Source organism: Salvia hispanica, chromosome 2 (assembly GCF_023119035.1).
Source record: "Salvia hispanica cultivar TCC Black 2014 chromosome 2, UniMelb_Shisp_WGS_1.0, whole genome shotgun sequence".
Classification (NCBI taxonomy): Eukaryota; Viridiplantae; Streptophyta; class Magnoliopsida; order Lamiales; family Lamiaceae; genus Salvia; species Salvia hispanica.
Window position 1 is genome coordinate 23,253,753 of NC_062966.1, and position 25,616 is coordinate 23,279,368.

Here is a 25,616-nt window from a genome sequence, read left to right on the forward strand (position 1 = left end):
CTCCTTCCCTGGGCCGAATTGGCTCTAAATTGCAGCATCAACGCCAGCCTTGGCATGTCTCCATTTCAGGCTTTGTATGGGAGGGAACCTCCTAATCTGTTTGCGACGTATCCTCGCCCGTCACACAACACAGCAGTTCAGGAGCTGTTGACTGAACGACAGGATACTCTTGCGAAGTTAAAGCGCCGTATCGCGCGAGCTCAGGATTCTATGGCAGAGTTCGCCAATAGCCGTCGTCGGGATGTGGAATTCAATGTTGGCGACCGTGTTCTGCTGCGTTTGCAGCCTTATCGCCAGCTTTCGGTGGGTCGGCCGACTTCGAACAAGCTAGCACGGCGATACTATGGTCCTTATGAGATAATGGAGCGAATCGGGAAGGTGGCATATCGTCTGCTTTTGCCGGCGGATAGCAAGATCCATAATGTATTCCATGTATCTCTTTTGAAGAAGTATGTGCCATTTATTTCGGCCACGGCATCTCTACCAGCCGTGTTTCATCGCAGCGACCCATGCGACACACCGATCTGTGCGACGGCCTCTCGCACAGTCCTCGTTGATGGGGTACCCCAGGAACAATGGTTGGTCGGCTGGTCGTCGGACGCGGGCGCCGTTCCGTCGTGGGAGTCAGTTGTGCTCCTCAAAGAACATTTCCCGGATCTTCACCTTGAGGACAAGGTGGTTCTCGTCGATGGGGGAGTTGATAGGAACTCATCGTCGAGCAACGGACCTCAGCCAACAATCGTTCAAGAGGAGGAACAAGACACTAGTCAAGGGATCGTGACAGCTAGTGCAGAGACGAACCAGAATCTCGCTGGAAGAGCCAAGACCGTGAAGAAGCAGACCCAGCCCAAGAAAGACCGTCTGAAGCGTAATGCAGGCCCGCCCAGCAAATACAAGGATTATGTGCCTAAGTGATTAGCTTGAGTTATTTACGTTTATTTATTTCTTAGAGATATTTTTGTTTGATTTAGTATCTTCTTTTTGTTTAGCAAGATAGAGTCAAATCTTTTCGGGTTTTCTTCTTGATTCTTTCCCGAATCGTAAGTCCGAATCAAGCAGGGGGAATTCTATATATTATAGAATTCCCATAGATCGAGTCTTGAGAAATAAGTAATAAAAATTTACCTATTGTCTCAACCCTAATTCTCTCAAACCCTAGCACCTCAACTAGGGAAGCTCTCAAATTTATCAAATTCTAGTTAGGATCGGAATCAAATTCATATCACACGCGCCCTCCGCTCTGGACGTGTGTCAGGTAGAAGACGCCGTCGTCATCAACCTTGACTGGCTCGAACAAGGTACAAGTGGACTTTGTGACGTCCTCCTCAGGCTGGTCGGATTCAGCAACGATGAATTTGTCGTTTTCTTTCCGCTGCCAGAACCTGTTGAAATAACCGAATCGCAGGTTAACATACTTTTCGTTTACCGTTGCTTTCTCGACTTCAATCTTGACGAGCGTGCTGTAAACGTCATCTTCTCCGACGAGCACGGAGCCACCGTCTGCGTTGAAGTATGCATTGCCTTTGTCGCTGTGAAGTTTGGATTTGATCACGATGTATCTTGGAAGCGTGTCTGACAGTACTGCACTAGTTGTCATGTTTCTTTCTTTCTTCTACCTGAAAATGTTAAGAAATTATATAGCAAGATAAGATCGATTCACTGCACATAGATTTAAAAATAATTTTATTATAAGCACACTAACTAAACATTTTCACTACCGACTTCTTACTTTTACAGTGCAAAGCACAAAAAATATAATATATGGTTATTGTTATGATTATGTAATCAATCACAAGTGTGATGTGGTTGGTCATCTCCACTTTCATCGTATAAATGACCTTTCATTTCTAAAATGATGAAAATAAACGGCTTTGTTGAATTTTTTTATAATCTTTTGCTAAAATGTGAATACCAAAAAAATATATCACAAAACTAAAAGAAAAGTTAGAAAACACAAGAGAGAAACACATGTTCGCCCAATCCTAGATACTACCGACTCTCCTAAAAAGAGAGAAAAAACAACACAAAAAAGCAGGATGTATCAAATTTTTATTAAGTTGGATTTTTTATTTATCTAAATTTTTTCAATCATTTTTATTAAAATTAAATTTCATAGCACACGACATGAAACCTATTAATATTGATTATTGATGGAAGGAGAGACTAACGCCGGATGACGACAAAAAACCATCTGTTTTTCAATCCAAATGATTATAATTCATGAATAAAAATCTATCTAGCTACTGTCACCACTTTAACAACCCTATATAAACCCTAGATGCCTAAAATTAATAGGTATAAATAAATATATTATGGCCGGCCTCAATTATTATCAATTTTAAACCATTCCGATTGAGTGGAAGGCAATACATAAATAAAATATGGTTGGTCTCAATTATTATGAACGAGTGGAAAATAGGTAAACGAAGATGCTTTTGTTTCTTACTCTCAGATTTGGAAAAATTTATTAAACCAACGCCGAATGAAGACAAAACAATCTTTTGTTTTTAATCCAAAAGATCACGATTTTAAACGTGATTTAACTAACTATTTTCCTCTTGTATTTATTAATCATGATCACATTTTCTTATTTTGGCTAGTGGGCTGCCACAATGGACAAAAGTGCATAATTTTTAATTTGTTTAGAGGGTAAGGTCTGAATTTAATAAGGGACCGACCATTACTTACTAATGCAGTTTCCTCATGATATTCTCTATAAACTTGTAATTATGTACTATATTTTATTTAAATTTAGACGTAGCTTAACATATTACTATTTGATATATACTCCTTCCGTCCCACAAAAGATGTCACAGTTGTGGGACAGTACGAAATTTTAGGAGGTTTTGTTTTGTGTGTTAAATAGAGAGATAAAATATAACTTTTATATTCATATGAGAGAGAACTTTTTCCAAAAAAGGAAATATGATATCTTTTGTAGGACAAACTAAAAAGGAAAGTGTGACATTTTTTATGGGACGAAGGGAGTAGTAAATAATACTCCATCCGTCCCGCTTTAGGAGTCCCGGTTAAGATAAATTAATAAAAAATGTCTACAAAGTGTTAAAAGTGGGTCCCAAAATCCACTACAACTAATAAAAAAGTGTTAAAAGTGGGTCTCAACATCCACTATAACATTTATTTATTGGACACTCAATTAAAAGTGGGTCCCAACATCCACTACAATATTTATTTATTACACTCAAACACTTTTTTCTTAAAACATGTGTCCGACTCAACCGGGACTTCTAAAGCGGGACGGAGGGAGTACTATATAATGTAATTTAGAAAGCTTATTGATAATTTTGATGTGAAGATAGTAGTGTCGCTTGAATTGTAGTATTATAAGATTTTTCTATAATATATTATTGTATTTTTCATTAGTTCATCCAATCCTACGATAAGCAATTTTTATATATGCAAGGAGAGAGCACAAGCTAACTTTGAACGAAGACAAAACAACTTTTTATTTTTTTAATCCAAAGGAGTGCTATTTATACAGTTCGGTAGTATTTTTTTTTAATTCCTAAAGGTTAGCAATGACATTTTTAATTTTTTCGGCCGACAGTACGTTATATGTAGAAGAATAGACCAATAAAACAAAGTTATTATATAAATAATACTCGCATAACATTATAAGAAGCCAATTAATAAAATAAGGATGACCTTAAATACTTATTAAAAAGAACAAAAAGTACTTAAATTTTGTATAAATATTTTATAAGTATGGCAATACGGTTTTTCCATTTGTTTAATAAATTTTAATGAAAGCTGATAGATTTGCAAAATTACTTAATTTTAAATTGTAACTAAATCTTAATTAACATTAAATAGACTAATCATTAATAACTTAATATTTTTGTGAACGGAGATAGTATTATCCAGTGGAAAACTTTTTTTCCTTTTATATTAATGAAAACTTGCCCATATTGTGGTCGAGCTAGACCTTTCACGTATATGATCCAAATTAAAAGCTACGAGAGGTAACAATTTCAAATTCTCAAATTTAAATAATTTTATAAAAATTACTTCTATACAAAAATTATAACTTTAATATATAAAATACTAAAATATACTTTGAAAATGTTTTAAAATTTTGGTACCATGGGCCCCACCCTGACAATGAAAACTAAAACCCGTCTATGCAAAAACAAAAGTTCTTTTTTCATTTCAATTAGTACGTGAGTGAAAATCTCAATTCTTTATTTTCTAGAAATAGTAATAACTAGAAAGTTCCACGTTCTGCTAATTCATTATATTCATAATTATTTTAAAATTAATACTTTCAAAATTCACTATTTAAAGAGTCATTTAATATTTTGGATTAATATTTTGGATTGTTAATAGATTCATTTAGGGTGTGTTTGGTTTGCCATAAGGGCATTTAGCTGATTCTAGAGGGCCTTTTTTCCTACATTTGGATTGTCATAAAACAAAATTATTTGGCCTGCCTAATTGATGAAGGCCCAAGCAATAAATGTTGAAATGCACACTTTTCATATCAGCACCTACCCCCTCCGATACCTAAATTGGTTTTGAACAGTGGTCCATTTAGTAAAATAAGTTTACTTTTATACCCTCATTTCTTCACAAGGTTTCACTCACGCTGCACTCCAATTTAATGAGTAACTAAGTCATTTTAATTTCCCACTAGGTTATTGCCGCCAAACCAAACACAAAATTGGCTGCATCATGAAATTCTAATTTACAAACCAAACAATAATTATGTACGAGGCTGCTTCAGTAAAGCATACATTTTCCAGAGGCCATACCTTTTCAAGAGCAATATTATATGGCAAACCAAACCAACCCTTACTTTATTTTACTTTTAGCATGCTGATCCCAAATTCTAGTTCTACTAATATTAGTACAAAACTAACTCCCTCCGTCCCCGATTAGGAGTCACACTTTGACCGGACACGAGTTTTAAGAAATGTAAAGAAAAGTTGGTTGAAAAAGTTAGTGGAATGTGGGACCTATTTTTTTAATATTGGTTTTATAATAAAATGTGAGTAAATTGAGCTAGTGGAATGTAGGACATACTTACTATTTATGGTAAAAATGAAGTGTGACTCTTAATTGGGGACGAACCGAAATGGAAAAGTGTGACTCCTAATCGGGGACGGAGGAAGTATTAAAAATGGGTCTCACGTTCCACTCACTTTCTCCCTTTATTTTTCTTCACAAATTCAAACAATTTCTTAAAACTCGTGTCGAATCAAAAAGGACTCTTTAAATGATATACATAAGGAGTATATAGTGTAAGTGAGACTCATACTTCATTAACTTTTATCCATGTACTTTCCCTTAACATTTCTTAAAATCCATGATAGATTCAAGTGAGAATATTAATACGGAGAGAAAGAAAAAAAAAGTTTTTATAAATAGATATTGACTAAATTTATGAGACCAGGCCATAAAAAAAGAATATGGCATATTTTTCTATGAGGGCACGAGTTTTAAGAATGTAATGAAAAGTTGGTTGAAAACGTTTGTGGAATGTGTGTCATACCTTAAGTAGTACTCCCTCCGTTCCAAAAGAATATGCACTATTTCCTTTTTAGTCTGTTCCACAAGAATATGCACTTTCCAATTTTAGAAACTATTTTCTCTCTAATGAGGTGAGACCCATTCTCCAATAACAGTACTTTAGTCACTTTTTTCTCTCTACCTCTCTCTTACTTTACCAATTTTGCAAATTAAAAATCTTGCCGAACCCAAAGTGCATATTCTTTGGGGACGGAAGGAGTACTAATTAATTTTATAACAAAATGTGACTGGGTCCCACCTCATTAGAGAGAAGAGACTTTCCAAAATTATATAATGCATATTCTTATGGAACGAACTAAAAAGAAAGAGTGCATATTTTTGTGGGACGGAGAATAAGAAATATAGTAGTAAAAAAGAAGGTTAAAAAAGTTAGTAGAATGGAGATCGGTAATAACATCAAAATTTGGAAAGAGAAAACCAACTTAGTTCTTTTCCGGTTTAACACAATTATCTAACTACCAAGTATAGAAGAGCCTTAAACTTGATCTATAAATAGAGTCGTACCATTTGTAGAAAATCACAGAGAGCAAGAATCAAGAAAATCATTCCATCTTCTCTAAATCTTTGTAATCATTCTTTGATTTGATTTAATTTAAGCTCCATTACTACAGTACTAATTAGTTTAATTTATGGTTTTGTTGGTAATTAAATTTTGGTTATTCATTTTCAGGATGGCAACTAGTGTATTGGGTGCAGTCACGCTTCCAAAGGTGATCGTGCTCAAATCGAAATACGACAACAGTCGAAACCTCACCGCATACTTTAACGGCGCGCATAAGGCCGGGAGCATAGCCGTGGGAGATGAGGATGTTTTTAGCACGCTGGCGAAGATAGAAGTGGAGCGTTCCACAGGCAGCAACAGCACTTACGTCCACCTCCGGTTCAGCTATTTCAACCTCTACTGGGGGCGGAACCCTGCCACGGGCGAAATTGTTGGCGAAATCGACCAGCCAGAAGAGGACATCACGAAGCCCACTTGTACCTTGTTCGAGCCACTTCCGGTTGACGACAGCGGGACCTTCTACTTGAGGCACGTCCAGAGCAGAGGGCGCGTGATGTTAGAGGGCCCGATCCTCACCTTCTACTCGAATGGAGATCCGGGCTATATTGATAAGAGAAGTTACCTAACCTTTGTGGATATGAACACATTGGTTAAACTGCCTCCGCGGTGGCGTTCAAGGGGGATAACAGCAAGTATCTCAGTGATCAGTCAGGAAGCTTGCAGTTCATATCCGACGATCCCAACGACGAAAACTCCAGCTTCCTAGTGGAGCAGCACCCGGATGGGCATGTCCAGATAACGTCATCTACAGGTAGGCCTGTCAAATTCGGATATCCAATCTTGATTTTGAATTTTAATTACAAACTTTTAATTAAATTTTTTAAATATTAAAATAAATGCATAATTTCTTAAATTTAAAACCAATAGATTAAACAAATTTCGGCTATCCAATTCCCGACCATTTTGACAGCCCTATCTACATGTCTCGTAATGGGGATGTGGTAGAGCAAACCATATTCCACATCGGAGAATGGACCAGAGTTGGAAGCATATATAATGGCTACCCCAACTCCATTAGTATGAGGCCTTTTGGGGTGTACCCCAAGAGCAAAACCGTGAGGGCTTTGCCCAAAGCGGACAATATCATACTAATGTGGAGTTCGGGTGTGCATCACCGATACCCAACAGTGGTATCAGAGCCCTGGTTAAGGGCTGGGCCTGTGTGGCTCGGGGTTCGGTGGTTGCGCTTGCAAGTTCTCCGATGTCTCTGCGTGAGCTCGACCAAGACATGTGGGTGACCTGGTGACCTGTAACATGAGGCACTCATGTGGTCTGTGGTCTGGTGGTCTTGGTTTGAGGGAAGAATTGTAGTAGAGCAAACCATATCCCACATCGGAGAATGGACAAGAGTTGCAAGCATATATAATGGCTACCCCAACTCTATTAGTATGCGGCCTTTTGGGGTGTACCCCAAGAGCAAAACCGTGAGGGCTTTGCCCAAAGCTAACAATATCATACTAATGTGGGGAGAATTCTTCTTTTGTTCTAGGGTGTTAATTGCATTCCATCTTAATGAAGAAGAATAGATTTGTTCCCACTCAGGGAGTGACGCATAAGCATTATGCGTCACTGTAAATGAAACACATAACTCTCGTGCGTTTTTATAGGGTGACGCATAACACTGATGCGTCTTTTAAACCAAACGCATAAGAATATTGCGTTTTATAGTGACGCATAACGATTATGCGTCTTTAAGTGGTGACGCATAACCATTATGCGTCTTTGCTTAATGACGCATAACTGTTATGCGTCTTTCAACTGTTTAAATCCGGCAGAAGCAGCGCGCAGACCAGAACAGATTTCGCTTCCAATTCCTCACGGGTGTATGCGATTTCCGGTGATGTCCGGCGATTTCGGTCGATTTCCAACATTTTATCCATAAGTTCCAGTAATTGTTCTTCAATTTAGCTACATTCATCATTATTCATGTTTATTTTGTTTTCATTTGTTAGTTTTACCCAATTTATTAAATTAGGGCTTATAGAAAAAATGTCCCTAATTGTTGTTTTTGGAAAATGTTTTTGATGCAGAAATCATGCAAGTATTTGTGAGTTTGTATTGGGGTGGTAGAGTAGTTCAACTACTACATATGGGTATTGGTTATGATCCAACTCGTGCGAGGAGCTCCATCGTATTAAATTCGTGTGTTTCCTATTCTGAATTGATAGCAATGATATTTGATGCGATGAGAATAGATATGAACCAACACACTATTGAAGTATTGTGGAGACAATGTATAGTCTTTGCTTCCGGTATGAGTTATACATGTTCTGTGATTTGCAATGATGAAAGTGTAATGTTTATGTTCAACAATGCTCAAAATTCAAGTGGATGTATTGAATTATTTGTTGAGTATTCACCTGTAAGAAGTTCAGAAATCTCACCGGTTGTTGATTGTTGTATTGGATCATCTGCGAGGGTTGAACTTATGAGCTCTGACTGTGGTATTGGATCATCTGCGAGGGTTGAACTTATGAGCTCTGACTGTGGTATTGGATCATCTGCGAAGGGTGAACATATGAACTTTGATCATAGTATGAATGAGCAGAGAGATGTTGTAGATGCTGTTGATGTTGGTGTTGGATTGAATGATGAGGTAGATGTTGCAGATGTTCTTAATGAGCCAACAGCACTATCTGATACTGAGCCAGAACCCGATCTCTATGATGGTGATGGTTCTTCTGATGATGGTGATGGTTCTTCTGATGATGAGATAATACCATGTAAACCTGTTGTACAAGGTGAAAAACCACTTTCGGAATACAACACTAAGGGGTTGAAATTCTTTCGCGAATTACCAAGTCATCCTTTTGGAGTATCTGATGATGTTGTTGATAATGAACACATCGATTTGTATTGGGATGAGAAAGAACCGCATCGGATTGTGTTGGGAACAAAATTTGATTCCAAGCTTCATGTGAAGACTGCTATAACTATGTGGAGTTTGTGGCAGGATAAACAGTTAAAGGTCGTCGAGAGCAAATTAAGAAGGTGGCATGCCGTATGCAAATTCCCAGCAGGAACGACAGCAACAAGTATAGGCATCATCAGCACCACCAACGCTGAAAAATCGATGGAATGTAAGTGGGAGATTTCAGTTACACAAAGGGCGCATGACGATACGTGGGAAGTTAGAAAGTGGGTGGGTCGACATACTCGTGTAGGCCATCGTGCTAACAGAGATCATGCTAACTTCTCATCAGCAATGATTGCTCTGTGTATTCGACATCATGTGCGACAATGTGCCGATTTCAAGGTCTTCTCAATAATAGCTGATGTTCAAGACAGATTTGGTGTGTCGATCAGTTATAAGAAGGCATGGTATGCAAAGAGAAAGGTTATAGAGTTTGTATATGGTGGATGGGAGGAATCATTCAGGCAGTTGCCAAGCTACATGTTTGAACTCTAGTCACATAATGCGGGCACAATTGTTGAGTGGAAGCACAACGAGCTGTTGAGTCAGAGACGTACAAATGTGTTTAACTATGTTTTCTGGGCATTTGGGCCTGCAATACATGCTTTCCAGAAGGCAGCACCAGTTTTAACAATAGACGGGACTCACCTCCAAGGAAGATTTAAAGGTAAGCTGCTTGTTGCTTGTGGTTTTGATGCTAACAAAACATGCTTGCCTATTGCATATGCTGTGGTGGATGAAGAAACCAATGACAGTTGGTCGTGGTTTTTGGATCATGTAAGAACTCATGTGGTGAAGTACGAGAGGGAGGTGTGCATTATATCATGAGGCTGAAATGTGTTCATTTTGATGAAAGAGTAGTGATGGATCCTCAGGTCCATAGCATAACTATCTTTCAGAACTTGAAGATGCCATCTGCTTGATATCATCAATCATACAACATGGCATAAGTTGAAAATCTACATATCCAATAACTACAATCTTTAGTAAGATATAATAATGAGTAACTATAACAAAAATTTGAAAAATATTGTAAAACACAATCAAGATTCAAATTTTATCATAAAAACTCAATAATCCAACTTAAATTGCAACTTCAATTAAAGTAAAAAACTATATTCCAATATTTCTTGTACGGCTTTGAAATCCAATACTTTTATTTCAAAAAGTCCACAATATGGGGTAAGAAAACTAATAACTATTGTTTACAATGTTTATTAAGATATGCAATTTCATCACTAATAACACTTTTGATTCTTGACAATGGCAGAGCAACTCTTGGATCGCATTTTAGCACCTACTCGTAAGGATTCACCCTTGGATTTTTAACAACATAGTACTATATATAATTGTGTTTAGCTATAAATTGCAACATAACCAAGATTCAATTTTTAGCTTTGTAAAAAGGGGCACAATTACAAAAATTGAATCAATTACTTCTCCCCATTGCATTATATACATGTAAAACACACAAATAGGCAACAAAACAACAAAAATCGACCCTAAATTCATCAATTTCATCATAAACCCTAATTTTGGGAAAACCTAGACAAACAAAGCAATAAAAGAAGAATGTAGTGAAATAGAAGAACAATTACTGGAATATGTTTACAAATGGTTGAAATCCGCCGGAAAAGGATAGTATTTCGCCGGTGAAAGCTTGAAAGTCGCCGCTTCTTCTTGCTCCGCGATTTGGATGTGTTCTGCACGCTGCTTCTGCCGGATTTAAACAGTTGAAAGACGCATAACATTTGTGCGTCATTAAGCAAAGACGCATAATGGTTATGCGTCACCACTTAAAGACGCATAATCGTTATGCGTCACTATAAAAGGCAATATTCTTATGTGTTTGGTTTAAAAGACGCATCAGTGTTATGCGTCACCCTATAAAAACGCACGAGAGTTATGCGTTTCATTTACAGTGACGCATAATGCTTATGCGTCACTCCCTGAGTGGGAACAAATCTATTCTTCTTCATTAAGATGGAATGCAATTAACACCCTAGAACAAAAGAAGAATTCTCCCAATGTGGAGTTCGGGTGTGCACCACCGCTATCCAACAGGGGACTTACTGGGTCATCTCATAGACGATTAGTTCATGGGTTGTTATGGGTATTATTCCTGATCGGAAAAAATTCCAGCCTATCAAAAGCGACGAAACATCAATCGCAATCCGCAGTGTGGACAACAAAAACTACTGTCGCCGTCTCAAAGGCCAGAGCCCGGAAAGCGAGATCGAAGGGCTGAGTGCTTCCGCTACCTCACTCATAAAAGAAGCAATAATGGAAGTGCATGAGTCCGTGGTGGGGAGAAAGATCTACAACGTGGTGTATTAGATGGAGTACGCTCGGATTTTCGACGAGGTGCCTTACTTGGCCGTCTCGGCCACGCTTATCAACAGCAAGGCGGAGGAGGCTAACATGGCGGTCTCGATTACGTATGAAGATCAGAAATCTTATAGCTTTACCCGCAGTGTGTCTTTGACTGCGGGTGTGTTTGCGAGCATCGAAGCGGGTCTGCCCTTCATTGAAAAAGCGATGATTACTGTGCATTACGAGATCAGCGGGACGTTACAGTGGGATACCATGATACGGGAATATCTTCAAGAATATCCCTCGTATCTTATTAATTATTTAGCTATCATATCTTTCTAGCATATTTATTTCTTGTTCAGTAAGTTAGATTTATTTCTTTCTCATTAACTTAGAATACTCCTAATATAAATAGGTGACATTGTTATTTTCTTCAATCCAATGAATATATCAGAATTATCTTATTTTTAACGTCTCTTTCATTCCTGCAATTTATTTTCTTGCTCAACCCTAGTTGAACGATAATTGGCTGCTCGACGGGATTCTCCCGGCGAACGAACCAATATCTTCTCCGCGATCTCTCGCAGTTATCCCCCGATACGAGTTACCTCGTATCATCTGGTGCTTTCATCGAATCTCTTCCTCCATATTTCTGCCATCATGTCATACACCTACACCGCTTACCATCATCGCCAATTCGACAGACAGTTCTCCTTGCCACTGCCCATGCCGAGCCCCACATCGTGTTGGTAACCCCAGAGACAAGACGTGCAATTTGGGTACTCCTATCCAGATCCGGAGTACACACTGCCCCTGCAAATCGCCCAACCACACCCGCCAACATGCTGGGACAATCCATGGCAGCCGCCCCAGCAATACCAGCAGCCGCCGCAGACCTACCAGCATCCACTCCAACCCTCTTCGGTGTCCTATCCGTACCACCACGACTACTACCTCGATTACAGCCACCGGTACGGTTCCTGTACCGGGGAAGAGTAGCGTTACAGTGGATTACGTCGGAACGAGAGGGACCTGCAATATTCCTTATCATTACACTCAGGAGGACAGGAGTTCCTTTGACGGCCAAGTTATATATACTGATCTGGCTGATGGTATTTACACTGGCGTCAGCTATTACAACTTCAACTTTCACGTCAAAGAGACTAAGCCACTCTGATCACCAACAACACTGCTCTACCCAAAAACATCCACTGCTCATCTTTGCCTTTTTATTTTTTTTTATTTGTGTTGTTGTCTGTGTGCTTTGTTTCGTATCTCAACTTTGGTTTCCCTATGTTGTTGCCAGATACATTGTAACATCCCGAATTTCCGAACCCTAATTTTAGAGCCCTAGAATTTATTATTGATGACGTGGGAGATGTGAATTATTTGATAATTGAATTTATTGCATGAGTTTCTTTGACCGGGAAGTTTGAAAAGTCAAAATTGTTGACTATGTGATGTGGCATGTGATTTATTAAATTATGAGGCAAATTAATTGTTTAAGGGTGAGTGAGAATATTAGAGAAAAATTTCCATATATACTAGCCACCTAAATAATGAGATTTTCGAACCCTTGGACTTTTGGAGAAGGAATTCTATTTTTCCGGATTTAATTTAATTCTTGGGATAATTATCCAAATTAAATCCAAGACCCAATTATTTTCCTATTTCTTATTGGGAAAATCGAGCCTTATTAATATTAGGGTGATTTTCGAAAATCACCTAGCTTTGGGAAGGAGGAATTTATTTTATTTTAATTGATCCCTTATTTGATCTCCTTCCATACCTAGAATTAAAATATTCTACCAAATCTTTCCATACCTCAAAAGATCTTGCCATATCTTATTTTAGTTAATATTCAAAATCCATGCCTTATTTAAAAAGGCTACTACACGCCTATTTCAATCCCTAGTTGGGAGAATTCTTATTTTTATTTTGCTCCGTGATATTTTATTCTACTCCGTAAAATATTCAAAAACGAAATCTTGGCTAATTAAGAGCCTAATTTTCGAAAATTACATGGGATTTTGCCCTAGAGCTTATTTTTGGTATTTCTTCTTCCCTACTCCATAATATTGTTTTATTTAATTGTGGAGAATGAAATCTTACCAAATATTCTAAAGATCTTATTGAACTCTATAAATAAGAGAAACCCCTAAACCTAGCCCGCATAATTTTCGCCCCCCACCCATACTACACGCCCCCTCTTTCTTCTCCACTCTATCCAATTTTTCTTCTCTACTTTGTCATCTTTTGAAGAAGAATTGAAGTTTGATCAAGAATCTTGAAGAACCGAGTCTAATACTTAATTTCTACCGTTCGTTTTTCTCATAAGGTATTCTTATATTTATCTTCTTCTTTCTACTCGATTCCTCTTCTTTCTAACCGATTAATCGGTATTCTTGGACTCTCATGCATCTTATTGAGTGAAAGTGGGATAAAGGGGATACGGAGAACATGTATGTGTGTGTATGTGCGTGTGGTGTTTGTGTGGTGTGTGTATGATGGCAAAATACTCTTGTGTGACATATGTTGATGTTAGATCTAGATTTGAGATGCGAATGGAACTTATGCGATGAACGTGACCTTGATTGATTAATGATGCTAAAATAGATCGGTGGGTGGGAAAAGGGAAAAACGTTGAGACATGCATGAGTTAAGAGTTTGTATTGAATCTGATTTGTGATATGTGCCTATGTGAATAAAAAGATGAAACCTCAGTTGCGAAGCCGGATAACAAGGGAAAGAACTTACTTGAAATCTAAGCAGTCGAGGTGGGCTTTACTCTTAAACTCTTTTATGTGCAAATTTATGAATGTGGAGAAATAAGGGTGGTTTAACTGTTATGCCATGCCTATGTCTGTTTTGTTGTGATATTGTGCGCCTGATGCCCAGTTTGAGAGTTCGCTCCATTGGGCTATATGGCTATGGATATGTTAAACGAATTCGAGTCTGAGTATGGGCCGCAAACCCTACCAGGCTGTGTACACGAGGGGATCGGGAGCCGTCCTTGCTAGTCGGCCGGTCTCGTGGACGAAAAGTGTGGCCACACTTTCGTCGCACCATGGAAATGTTGTGATTGTGGAAATTTATGAGAAAAATGGGGAGTTTGTTGACGGGTCAGTTCAAATGTTCACTACACCCTATAAATGTGTTTTACTCTTTTGGATAGATTATGATTTTTTAACTTTTAAGTCAAAGATATCCAACACTACATATTGTTTGGATTAAGGTAAAATTTTAGAAATTTAAATATTATTTTTATGAATTTGAAATTTATAATTTATTTATCAATTATTATATTAATAAAAATTCAATATGTAATTGTATATTTAATATAAAATTGAAAGATATTTTTTGAGTTATCTATATTATAAAATTAATCAATAAATTGTTGAATTAAGAGTAAAAAAATAGAATAATAGAAATTTTTTCGGGTATGGCCCTAACTGGTTGCAGGTTAATCGGGTGCGGGCTAGTCGGGTTTTAATTTTATCGGGCTAGAAAATTTCAACCCTAACCATATAAATTTGGCGGGCTATTCGGGTCAGCCCACGGGTTGCGGGCTACACTGACATCCGTAAGAATGAGTTAGTGGAATGAGAGGTTCACTACTAAAAATTGTAAAAGTGAAATATGATAAATTTTTAAGGACGGACGAAAATGAAAATAAGTGGTAAATTTAATGCATGTAGGTCATATAATTCGAAGAAGGCCCAACTAGATTGAGCTTCAACCCAGCCTAGGCCCATATTTGAAGTAGGCTGTTTTATTGATATTCAATTATACACAGTTGACTTAAATTTGGATTGGATCTGAAATTGATCTTTAGCTCATACTATTTTCGATTGCAACACTTGTATTCAAAATTATCCTATTTTCTAAAAATAAAAACACTTTTCAATTTAAAAAATTCTCTCTCTTTATGAAGCAGGAGTCTTTTCACACTGACACATTTTTCCTTTTATCCTCATAGCATTAAAATAGGTAGCGTTCAAAAGTTCCTATCTTTGGAAAATTGGAAAAGAAATAAATATTTATGTAAATAAGATATACTATCATCACAAATCCATCTGCCTAATAGATTGAGAGATCCAGAATAGCTAAATTAGATATAACGAGTAATTAGTTTGTAGATTCACAGAGTGTCAATTACTTCATTGTATCTTTAATAGACGTCTCATATTTGACCAGTGCAAATAATGACTTGCATTAATAGTTATACTTGTTTTCAATTTTTATTGTTCATCAATATATGAGTTGAATTTGCATCAACACTTGTAATCAATGGCGGAGCCAGACTTTTAACGATGGCCCCAAACAAATACTCCCTTCGTCCGCAAAAAATAGGCTCATTTGTAGACGACAAGAGTTTTAATGAGAACTTGGTAAAATAAGAGAGAAAATGTATAAAAATATGGGTAGAGTAAGACAGACGAGGGAAAATGAGGTAAAGTATGCGATGAAAATTTTCATTTTTATAAATGTAACTATTTTTTATGAACATTTAATGAGACTTTTTTCATTAACGGAGAGAGTTTTAAAATTTATTGAGCATGTTCAATATCGGAAATAACTCGAACATAAGCTACAGAAAAAGTCTGTGCGTGAGAAATAGATAATGAGAAAACTATGAATATTTTTTTAAAGAGCATAGCATTGATATTAATTTTACTAGGATTAGATTATATCTTTACATATCTATAGAATTATTTTCTATTCTTAAATTATAAATATCATTCTTTATGAATACATATTTAAATCATTTATGAAAAATCACTAGAGAGAAAATCGTTTATGAAAAATCAAGAGAGAAAATCAATGAAAATACTATTGTCAGAAAATCAATACTATTACTCTAAATGAATATGACAAAAATCAATAAGAATTACTAATTTAAAATATTTAAAAATAAAGCTACAAATGAACTAAATATACCTTTAAAATTGATTTTACTTATTTTATTACATATTTATACCGCCGTAGAGTTAAATAATTATCTATAAAAATCATTACATATTTATACTGCCACAGAGTTAAATAATTATCTATAAAAATCATTATATAAATCCAAAAGTTAAGCATTTGAGAATAAATATGACACGAACAAGAATCGATCATGGTACCTCGCGAATGAATGACCAATGTTCACACCAACTAGGCTGACTAGTGATATTATTAATAAAGCATATACTCCCTCCGTCCACAAAAAATAGATCACTTTTGTCATTTTGGGACGTCCAAAAAATAGATCACTTTCTAAAAATAGAAAGTTTATCTCTTATACTTTTCCCACTTTTTCTTCCCTCTCTCATACTTTACTCACTTTTTCTCTCTATCTCTCTTACTTTATCTATTTTTTCTCCTCTTCTCTCTTACTTTACCAATTCTACATTAAAACCCGTGTCATACACAAAGTGATCTATTTTTTATGGAAGGAGGGAGTATATATTATATAGTAAACGTTCAAATGGCTTGGGGGGCCTTGGGCACCCCTGGCCCCACCGTGGCTCTGCCACTACTTGTAATGGTCTCGCATACATATATATTAGGGAACGGATCCTCTGCTGTGGTGAGAACACAGCAGAGGCTTTGCTTTCAAACGACGCCGTATAAGAGCTTTTTACAATTCAACTAAATGAACTAATAGAAGTGCTGCTACATTTTTTATTCTGCACAGCAATTTTACTCTCTTTCCCTACTTTCTTTTTTCTTTTCTATACGTCATTAATGAGATTGAATAATTACCTTCATCTTATCTCTTCCACCGCTAAACATCTCATCTTCTTTAATCTGTACTCTCCATATTTTTCTTTTTTCTTCAAAAGCTCGCTCTTTCCGATAAGTCCAGGTGTTTGATTTTTCTACTACAAATGTATTTTTCTTCAAAACACCTGATCATGCCTCAAATGTAATTTTTCATATAGAGTATTCATGTTTTTAAACAAGTATATTTGGATTATTTTTGTCCAATCATTTTTGCTAATAGAAATGAGATCAAAGTAGGAAGCAGATAAACAAAACTCATTAGATGCTAAGATCTTCTTATACATATCAAGCAAGATACGAAGTAAAACTGAAGTTACTAAGATCAAATTTCTGAGGTTACTAAGATCAAATTTTAAATTTTGATTGAACAGCAACTATTTTATTTTTTAAATAAATCCCAAACGTATCCATTCTCTCAAGTGTTTTCGTAGAGCAATTGAATGATAGGTGTTATTTGGCTGAAAGTTTGGCATCTGATTTTCTCGTCCAACTGTATAATCAGACAAAAAAAAATCCATGGGAGCTAATAAAAATACTTTTTTGATAGAGAATGATCAAAGGTAATATTATTGAAGTTTTTAGATGAGGACTATAGTTGTTTTATAGAGAGAATACAGAGATGGAGAAGTGATTTCTTATGTACGTTGCAGAATATAGAAATAAAGAAGGGAGAAAGAAGTTTTGAGCAGAAAGTTGAATCGTAAAAAGCTCTTATACGGCGTCGTTTGGAAGCACAGCATCCTCTGCTGTGTTCTCACCACAGCAGAGGATCCGTTCCCTATATATTATCATTGAATTCACAGTAGTTGCGCGTGTATTAATTAATTAATTAAATATTTGTGAAGATAATAAAATTCATGTGTGCCAGTTAAATTAATTTATCTCATATTTCTTCACAAAAATAATTCTATTACGTACTATTTAATTTAAAAAATCACTTTATTATATTATGGATGAAATGTCCCCAGAAAATTTATCTATACATATAGTCGATGCGTTTCAAGAAAAAGAATAAACCACAAAACAATATCCCAAATCATCTTTGCAACTCAAATCAGTTTCAATCCTTTGTAACTTGTAAGTCTCTTAATATTTTGGAGTGTTTAGTTTGATTGATGGTTTATATATACAGAAATGTTATGTTAGCTTTATTACTTTTATTATTGAATATTGCTTCTTAATACAACGGCTAAATAACAAATACAGCTCTTATATTTATACCGAAAACAAAATAATATCTTTTGTCATGTTTGAAAAGAATAACATGAGGAAAATGCCTCATTAATAATTGGTCCCTTATTTAATTCAGACATTTTCCTCAAAAAAAATTGCCTCATTAATAATTGGCACGTTAACTGAAGAGCTAAATATTAACTAATATTTAGACCTGCCCAAGGTTTATCGAACCGGTGGTTAAAACCGAAACCGTGAGAATTTATCCGAATCGAAACCGTCGATTTTTGAACCGTGGTTCGGTTCAGGTTCAAAAATTTTCGAACCGAAACCGTACCGGAACCACCGGTTTCGGGCGGTTCAGAACCGGAACCGCGAAAAACCGCCGAAAAACCGTGAAACCAAGCGGAGCCGCAAAAAACCGAAGGCTCGGAACCGTGAAAAACTGAAAAAACCCACCGGAAAACCGCCGGTTCGGAACCGAAACCGAAACCGGCGGTTTTGAAACCGGAACCGTGAAACAACCTCACGGTTCGGTTCCGGTTCAACAATTTCCAAAATCGGAACCGATGATTTCGAACCGTAACCACTGGTTCCTGAACCGTGGGCACCTCTAGACCCAATAACTAATTACCCTCAATTCATGATTAATGGGCCTGAAACCAACTCTCGTTGGAATATTACAAAAATAAAAAAAATTATTTTTATGGAATTAACTAAAATGATAAAATTAAGGAGTACTATAAAAGTGATTCATGAAAATATTTTTAATGTAATGGAATTATAGGAGTACTACCAATTAAGAAAAGGATTACTATAATTTAATTTATATTAATAATATTTTCTATGCATCAAACACAATTTAAATAGTGACTCCATGCACAACAACAAAGAAAAAAGATTAGAATAGTTTATGTGCTTAGCTTTTGGATTTATAGCTATTTTGAAATAGCTACAGGAATGCGAATTTTATTTTTAAATATTAATTTTAAAATAAAAGGTAAGTGAAATAAGTTAATAGAAGTATATGATTCTTTTATTAAAAATAGTAGTACTTCCTCCGTCCACAAAAATAGACAAGTTTTACTATTTTTGGCCTGTCCACCAAAATTAGACTAATTCTAAAAATGAAAAGTTTTAAACCAATACTAACCATACACACCATTTTAATTTTTAAATGTGGATCTCACAATCCACTAACAGTACTTCCACCATATTTTCCGCTTTTCTCTTACTTTACCATGCATTAAAACTCGTGCCTTTTGCAATTTTGTCTATTTGTTGTGAACGGCGGGAGTAAATAAAATGAGTCATTTAATAGGGAAAGTCCAATTTTTTTTTTAAATGCAAAAATAATGGGGACAAGGGAGTATATTAATATTGCTTAAAAAATTACATAGCATAAAGATAAATCTTAACTTATTTACTTTATTCCAAACTTCATTTCAATCTACAATATATTAAATGTAAAGGTTAATTGCTTAGATGCAATGACTAATGCAGAAAGAAACAAAGGGAAATTTTTAGTGTTGAGGAGATCAGCTGGGAAAGCCTATGGACCGTTAGATTGATTGTTTAGTTAGGATTATATCCTAGCCATAGGATTTGTTTTTAGTTACTTAGCTGCTTAGCTTAAAACAGAATTAGCAAGTGAGTAGAGAGAGTCTAGCTAAAAACGTGTTTTTCCCCAATTTGAGTTGTAATTCTTTTCTCTCCCAATTTCGAATACACATCTCAATTCTTGCTCAATCTTTGCGATCTTCAACCAACATTATCTCCGATCAAATCCAACAAGTGGCAGCGTCTGTGGGAACGGTGGAGGTGCTGTTCTGTTCTTAATCGATTGAGCCCTAGATCGATTGTAATGGCTTCCAAATTTGAAGCGGAGAAGTTTACCGGCAGAATGACTTCGGTCTATGGAGGATGAAGATTAAGGCGATGCTAATTCAACAGGGATTGGCAGATGCATTGAATAAGGGTGATCCGACGGTGGTTCTCGACGACAAAGCCAAGAGTAAGCGGGCGGAGGTTCTCGCTAAAGCGCATAGCGTGGTGGTTTTGAGTCTTAGGGATAAAGTTCTGCGGGAAGTGTCTAAGGAGACCACGGCGTTGGGTATTCTTGAGAAGTGCAAAGATCTGTATATGACTAAATTGCTTGCTAATCGTCTTTTTATGAAGCAGGGATTGTATTCATATAGGTTTACGGAGGAGAAGAACATCATGGAACAATTGGAGGATTTTAACAAGGCCGTCGATGACCTCGAGAATATCGATGTTAAGCTCGATGAAGAAGACAAGGCCATATTACTCTTGAATGCTCTGCCGAAGATGTATGACCAGATGAGGGACGCGATCTTGTTTGGAAGGGAGGGGACTGTCATTTTGTCGCAGGTGCAATCCGCTCGGAGAGCCAAGGAGCTCCATCGAAATGGAGATAAGGCCAGTGATGCAACGCCAGAGAGTTTGAATATAAAGAAATTCAAGGGCAAGAAGCCATTCAAGAAAGATAAAGAAGTCCCCAGAGCTAGTAGCAATGATCAAAAGGAGACGCGTTCTTGCCATTGGTGCAAGAAGCCGGGTCACTTGAAGAAGGACTGCTTTGCGTGGAAAAGAAAGCAGGCGCAAGAAGCTGGTCCACCTAAGCTGAGTTCTGATTGTGTGCAGGAGCAGGAGTCTCCACACGCTCTGAACATCATGGAGAAATTGTGTGAGGAGGCTTGGATTCTAGACTCCGGGTGCTGCCTTCATATGTGTCCGAGGCTTGATTTGTTTGTGGAGATTTCTGAGGCCGATGGCTCTGTGGTGTTAGGCAATAATCAAGTCTGTCAAATTCAAGGAATTGGAAAGATCTGGTTTAGATTGGATAATGGATCAACTGCCATCTTAAGTGAAGTGAGGTATATCCCCGAGGTGAAAAGAAACCTGATTTCACTAGGACTATTGGAGAGAAAAGGGTGTTCTTTCCATTCTGTTGATGGAAGCATGAAAGTCTTGAGAAAAGGAGTTCTGATGCTAAAGGGAAAGAGGAATGGCAGTCTATATTACCTATGTGGATTAGCTATTAAGGCTGAAAATCAATCCAATGCAGTTAACTCAGATTCAATGGAAGTTTGGCATATGAGATTGGGGCACCCAGCCGATGGGAGCATTAAAGAGCTCTTGAAAAGGGAAGTCATCCAAGGCACAACTGAGATGCATGGCAAACCCTGTGAGGAATGCATTTTGGGAAAGGCTAAGAAACTCCCATATCAGAGAGGTAAACATACTTCCAAGGCCCCTCTTGACTATATTCATAGTGATTTATGGGGACCTTCCCCTGTGTTGTCTGTTGGAGGAGGGAAGTACTATATGAGCATAATAGATGACTACTCTAGGAAGTTTTGGGTCTACATACTCAAAGAAAAATCTAAAGCTTTCTCTAAGTTTAAAGATTGGTGTGCTGTGGTGGAGAAAGAGAAGGGTTGTGTGGTGAAGTGCCTTAGAACTGACAATGGCTTAGAGTTCTTGTCGAAAGATTTTGAGTTGTTTTGTCAAAGCAAGGGTATAAAAAGACACCGAACTGTCCCACTGAACCCCCAACAAAGTGGGGTTGCGGAGAGGGCTAATAGAACTATTATGGAAAGGGTCAGGTGTATGTTGTTTACCTCAGGCATGGAGAAAAGGTTTTGGGCAGAGGCTGTGGCTACTGCAGTGAAATTGATCAATAAATGCTCATCTTTCACCATTGATGGGGACACTCCAGATCAGATCTGAGATGGTATTGAAGCTATGGAGACTATTCTCATCTCAAGACATTTGGATGCAAAGCCTTTGCATATGTGAAGCAGACCAAGTTGGATGCAAGAGCTCTAAGATGTGTAATGCTGGGTTATCAACAAGGAGTGAAAGGGTATAGGCTCTGGTGTATAGAGCCAGGGAACAACAAGATTTTGGTGAGCAAAGATGTGACCTTTGTAGAGGCTGATATGCCCTTCAAGAAGCTTGATAAGCAGAGCCAGAATTCTCAGCAGACCTCTTATTTTGAGGTGGAGACTCAAGAGTGTGATGAAGTTGTGGAATTGCAGTCTGATGAAGATAGTGCTGAGAATGAGGTTGTGCAACCTGATCTGAGGAACTACCAGTTGACCAAAGATAGAGAAAGAAGGAAAAACATAAGACCTCCAGCCAAGTATGCAGATTCTGAATTGTTGTATTTTGCCTTGTGTGTGGCAGAAGAGATTGAGTTTTCAGAGCCTAGTTCATACTAGGAAGCAATGAATTGTAGAGAAAGAGACAAATGGTTGAAAGCCATGATTGATGAGATTGATTCTCTTATCAAGAATGGCACCTGGTAGATAAGGTGGAGGGCAGGAAGCTAGTGAGCTGCAAGTGGTTGTTTAAAAAGAAGTTTGAATCTGCAGATAACCAAAAAGTTAGATTCAAAGCAAGGTTGGTAGCTCGGGGCACAAGAGCATGGTATTGACTATAATGAAGTGTTTTCACCAGTTGTAAAACACACATCAATTAGGATCTTGTTGGCGGTTGTGGCTAGGATGGACTGGGAGCTTGAGCAGATGGATGTGAAAACTGCGTTTTTGCATGGGAACTTGGAGGAAACTATATACATGTGTCAGCCAGAAGGTTTTATTAAGCCGGGAATGGAGAACAAAGTTTGTCTACTTAAAAAGAGCATATATGGTTTGAAGCAAGCTAGTAGGCAGTGGCATAAGAAGTTTGATGACTATGTGCTCAGCAATGGCTTTATGAGGTCTAGCTATGATGAATGTGTGTATATCAAGAAGAAGGGGGGAGCCACTGTTGCCTATTTGCTTTTATATGTTGATGATATACTAGTAGCAGGTGCCTCAAAGCTTGAAGTTCAAAAAGTTAAAGATGATTTAAGCTTGACATTTGATATGAAGGATCTAGGCAGAGCCAAACGAATTCTTGGCATGAATATTGTGAGGAACATAGAAAAGAGAGAAATGTGGCTGGATCAGAGTGACTATATCTCAAGAGTTTTGAAGAGATTCAGAATGGATAATTCCAAGATAACAACTACTCCCATGGCTCAGCATTTCAGGCTATCTGTGGAGCAAACACCAAAGAATAAAGAAGAAAGGTTGGAAATGGAGACTATCCCATATGCTAATATTGTGGGGAGTGTGATGTATGCCATGATTGGGACTAGGCCAGATGTGGCACAGGCAATTAGTTGCACAAGCAGGTACATGAGCAATCATGGAAAGGAGCATTGACAAGCTTTAAGGTGGATCCTTAGATATCTCAAAGGAGCTGGAAATATTGGGATTCTGTTCAAGAGCAGTACTTACACTGAGAAGGATGCTCTTATAGGTTTATGTGATAGTGATTTCGCAGGAAGTGTTGATACCAGAAAATCACAATCGGGGTACATCTTCACCATGTTCGGTGCAGCTGTGAGTTGGAAGTCGAGCTTGCAGAATGTGGTGGCTCTATCCACAACCGAAGCAGAGTACATTGCCTTAACAACAGCTTTGAAAGAAAGTGTATGGTTGAAAGGGATTGCTACTGACTTTGGGGTGGAGCAGCATGCAGTTGCCATAGGTTGTGATAACAATGGTGCTTTGAGCTTAGCAAAGCACCAAGTCTTCCATGAGCGCAGCAAGCACATTGATGTGCAGTTGCATTTCGTGAGGGAAGAAGTAGAGAACGGGAGGGTGAAGCTGTTCAAGGTTGATACAGCAGTGAACGCAGCAGACATGCTGACCAAACCACTGCCTAGGGAAAAATTTGAGCTTTGTCTGAGGTTGGTGGGTTTGTGCAGGCTGTGATGTCTGATGTTTTCATCCAAGCAATGAAGGTGGAGATTTGTAAAGGTTAATTGCTTAGATGCAATGACTAATGCAGAAAGAAACAAAGGGAAATGGTAAGTGTTGAGGAGATCAGCTGGGAAAGCCTATGGACCGTTAGATTGATTGTTTAGTTAGGATTATATCCTAGCCATAGGATTTGTTTTTAGTTACTTAGCTGCTTAGCTTAAAACAGAATTAGCAAGTGAGTAGAGAGAGTCTAGCTAAAAACGTGTTTTTCCCCAATTTGAGCTGTAATTCTTTTCTCTCCCAATTTCGAATACACATCTCAATTCTTGCTCAATCTTTGCGATCTTCAACCAACATTATCTCCGATCAAATCCAACATTAAAAATGTAGATGAGCTGTTCCATCGGCTGTGGTTGTCGGCATCCTTCGCCCAATCCCTTTTTTTTTGTTTTTTTTTTTTTATCGTGGTCCAATTTTTTTGGCGTCATAGTTAGCAACTTAGCATATAAAACATCGCCTATGGTCCAATTTGTAATAAATACAACTAGTATATATTATTAAGTATTTAACATTTTTGAAATTTGACGGTTGGAATCATCCTCAACCTTTCCTTTTTCGACATGGGTTCTTTTATCCTAATATGCAAAATTATAAATAGTTTTGGCCAATTTGGAAAGACCAAATCTCTGGTGGGCCCCGGCGCACCACGATCTCTCCCATTCATTAGGTGGATCTCACTTTATTACTCCATTAATAGTTAATTTGTAGTAAAAATATTTCAAAAAATATAAAATGGACTAATTTTGTGGACAAGACATTTTTAATCCATCTCTATCTTCTTCTTCTTTTTTCTTTTTTTTTTTAAATTTTCTTACCAACATACAGATATGGTAGTACAATGGCTCATCTAGGTGTGGTGTAGAGGTCTTATTGGAGTAGGAAATCCTCATTGAAATAAGTCTTCGCCAGATTAATTTGTTTTTTTATCACATCCAAAAGGTTGAATTGATAAAACACTAGTAATACACAGCTTAATTTGCACCCAGCACCTAATGTAGTGTAATGATATCGCATACATATAAATAACACAAGTATTATATGCAATTAATTTTGTGTGTTGATTGGAGATAATAAAGTAAGAGATAATAAATAAAGTAGAAATAAATGTATTTTTATTTTTAGCAATGAATCATCTTGATTAAGACAAATTAAAAAAGAAAGTGGATCAACTTCGATAGACGAAGCTCCTTCCGTCCCAGCCTAAGTGAGTCCTATTTCTTTTTGGTACTTACCAATATAAGGGAGACGTTTCTTTTTATGGCAATAATTAACTCACTCATCTCTCCTACTTTATACTCTTAGCTCTCTTACTTTATTTCTATTTCTCTTTCTTATTTTAATCTTTCTCTTACTTTATTCTTTATTTCTCTATCTTTCTTTCTTAAATACTCCCTTCGTTCCATAGTAATAAAGTCAATTTGCCATTTTAGTACGTTCCATAGTAATAGAGTCATTTCCCTTTTTAGTAAAAGTCAACACATTTTTCCACACC

At 37.1% G+C, this 25,616-nt stretch overlaps 1 protein-coding gene across 1 annotated transcript; it reads left to right on the top strand.

The window, feature by feature from the left end:
- The first annotated feature begins 8,408 nt into the window (after positions 1–8,408).
- On the top strand, positions 8,409–9,854 carry LOC125206510. The gene is made up of 2 exons (XM_048105760.1): positions 8,409–9,449; positions 9,522–9,854. Exons 1-2 carry the CDS (start codon positions 8,409–8,411, stop codon positions 9,852–9,854), a joined length of 1,374 nt encoding a protein of 457 aa, XP_047961717.1.
- The last annotated feature ends 15,762 nt before the right edge of the window (positions 9,855–25,616 follow it).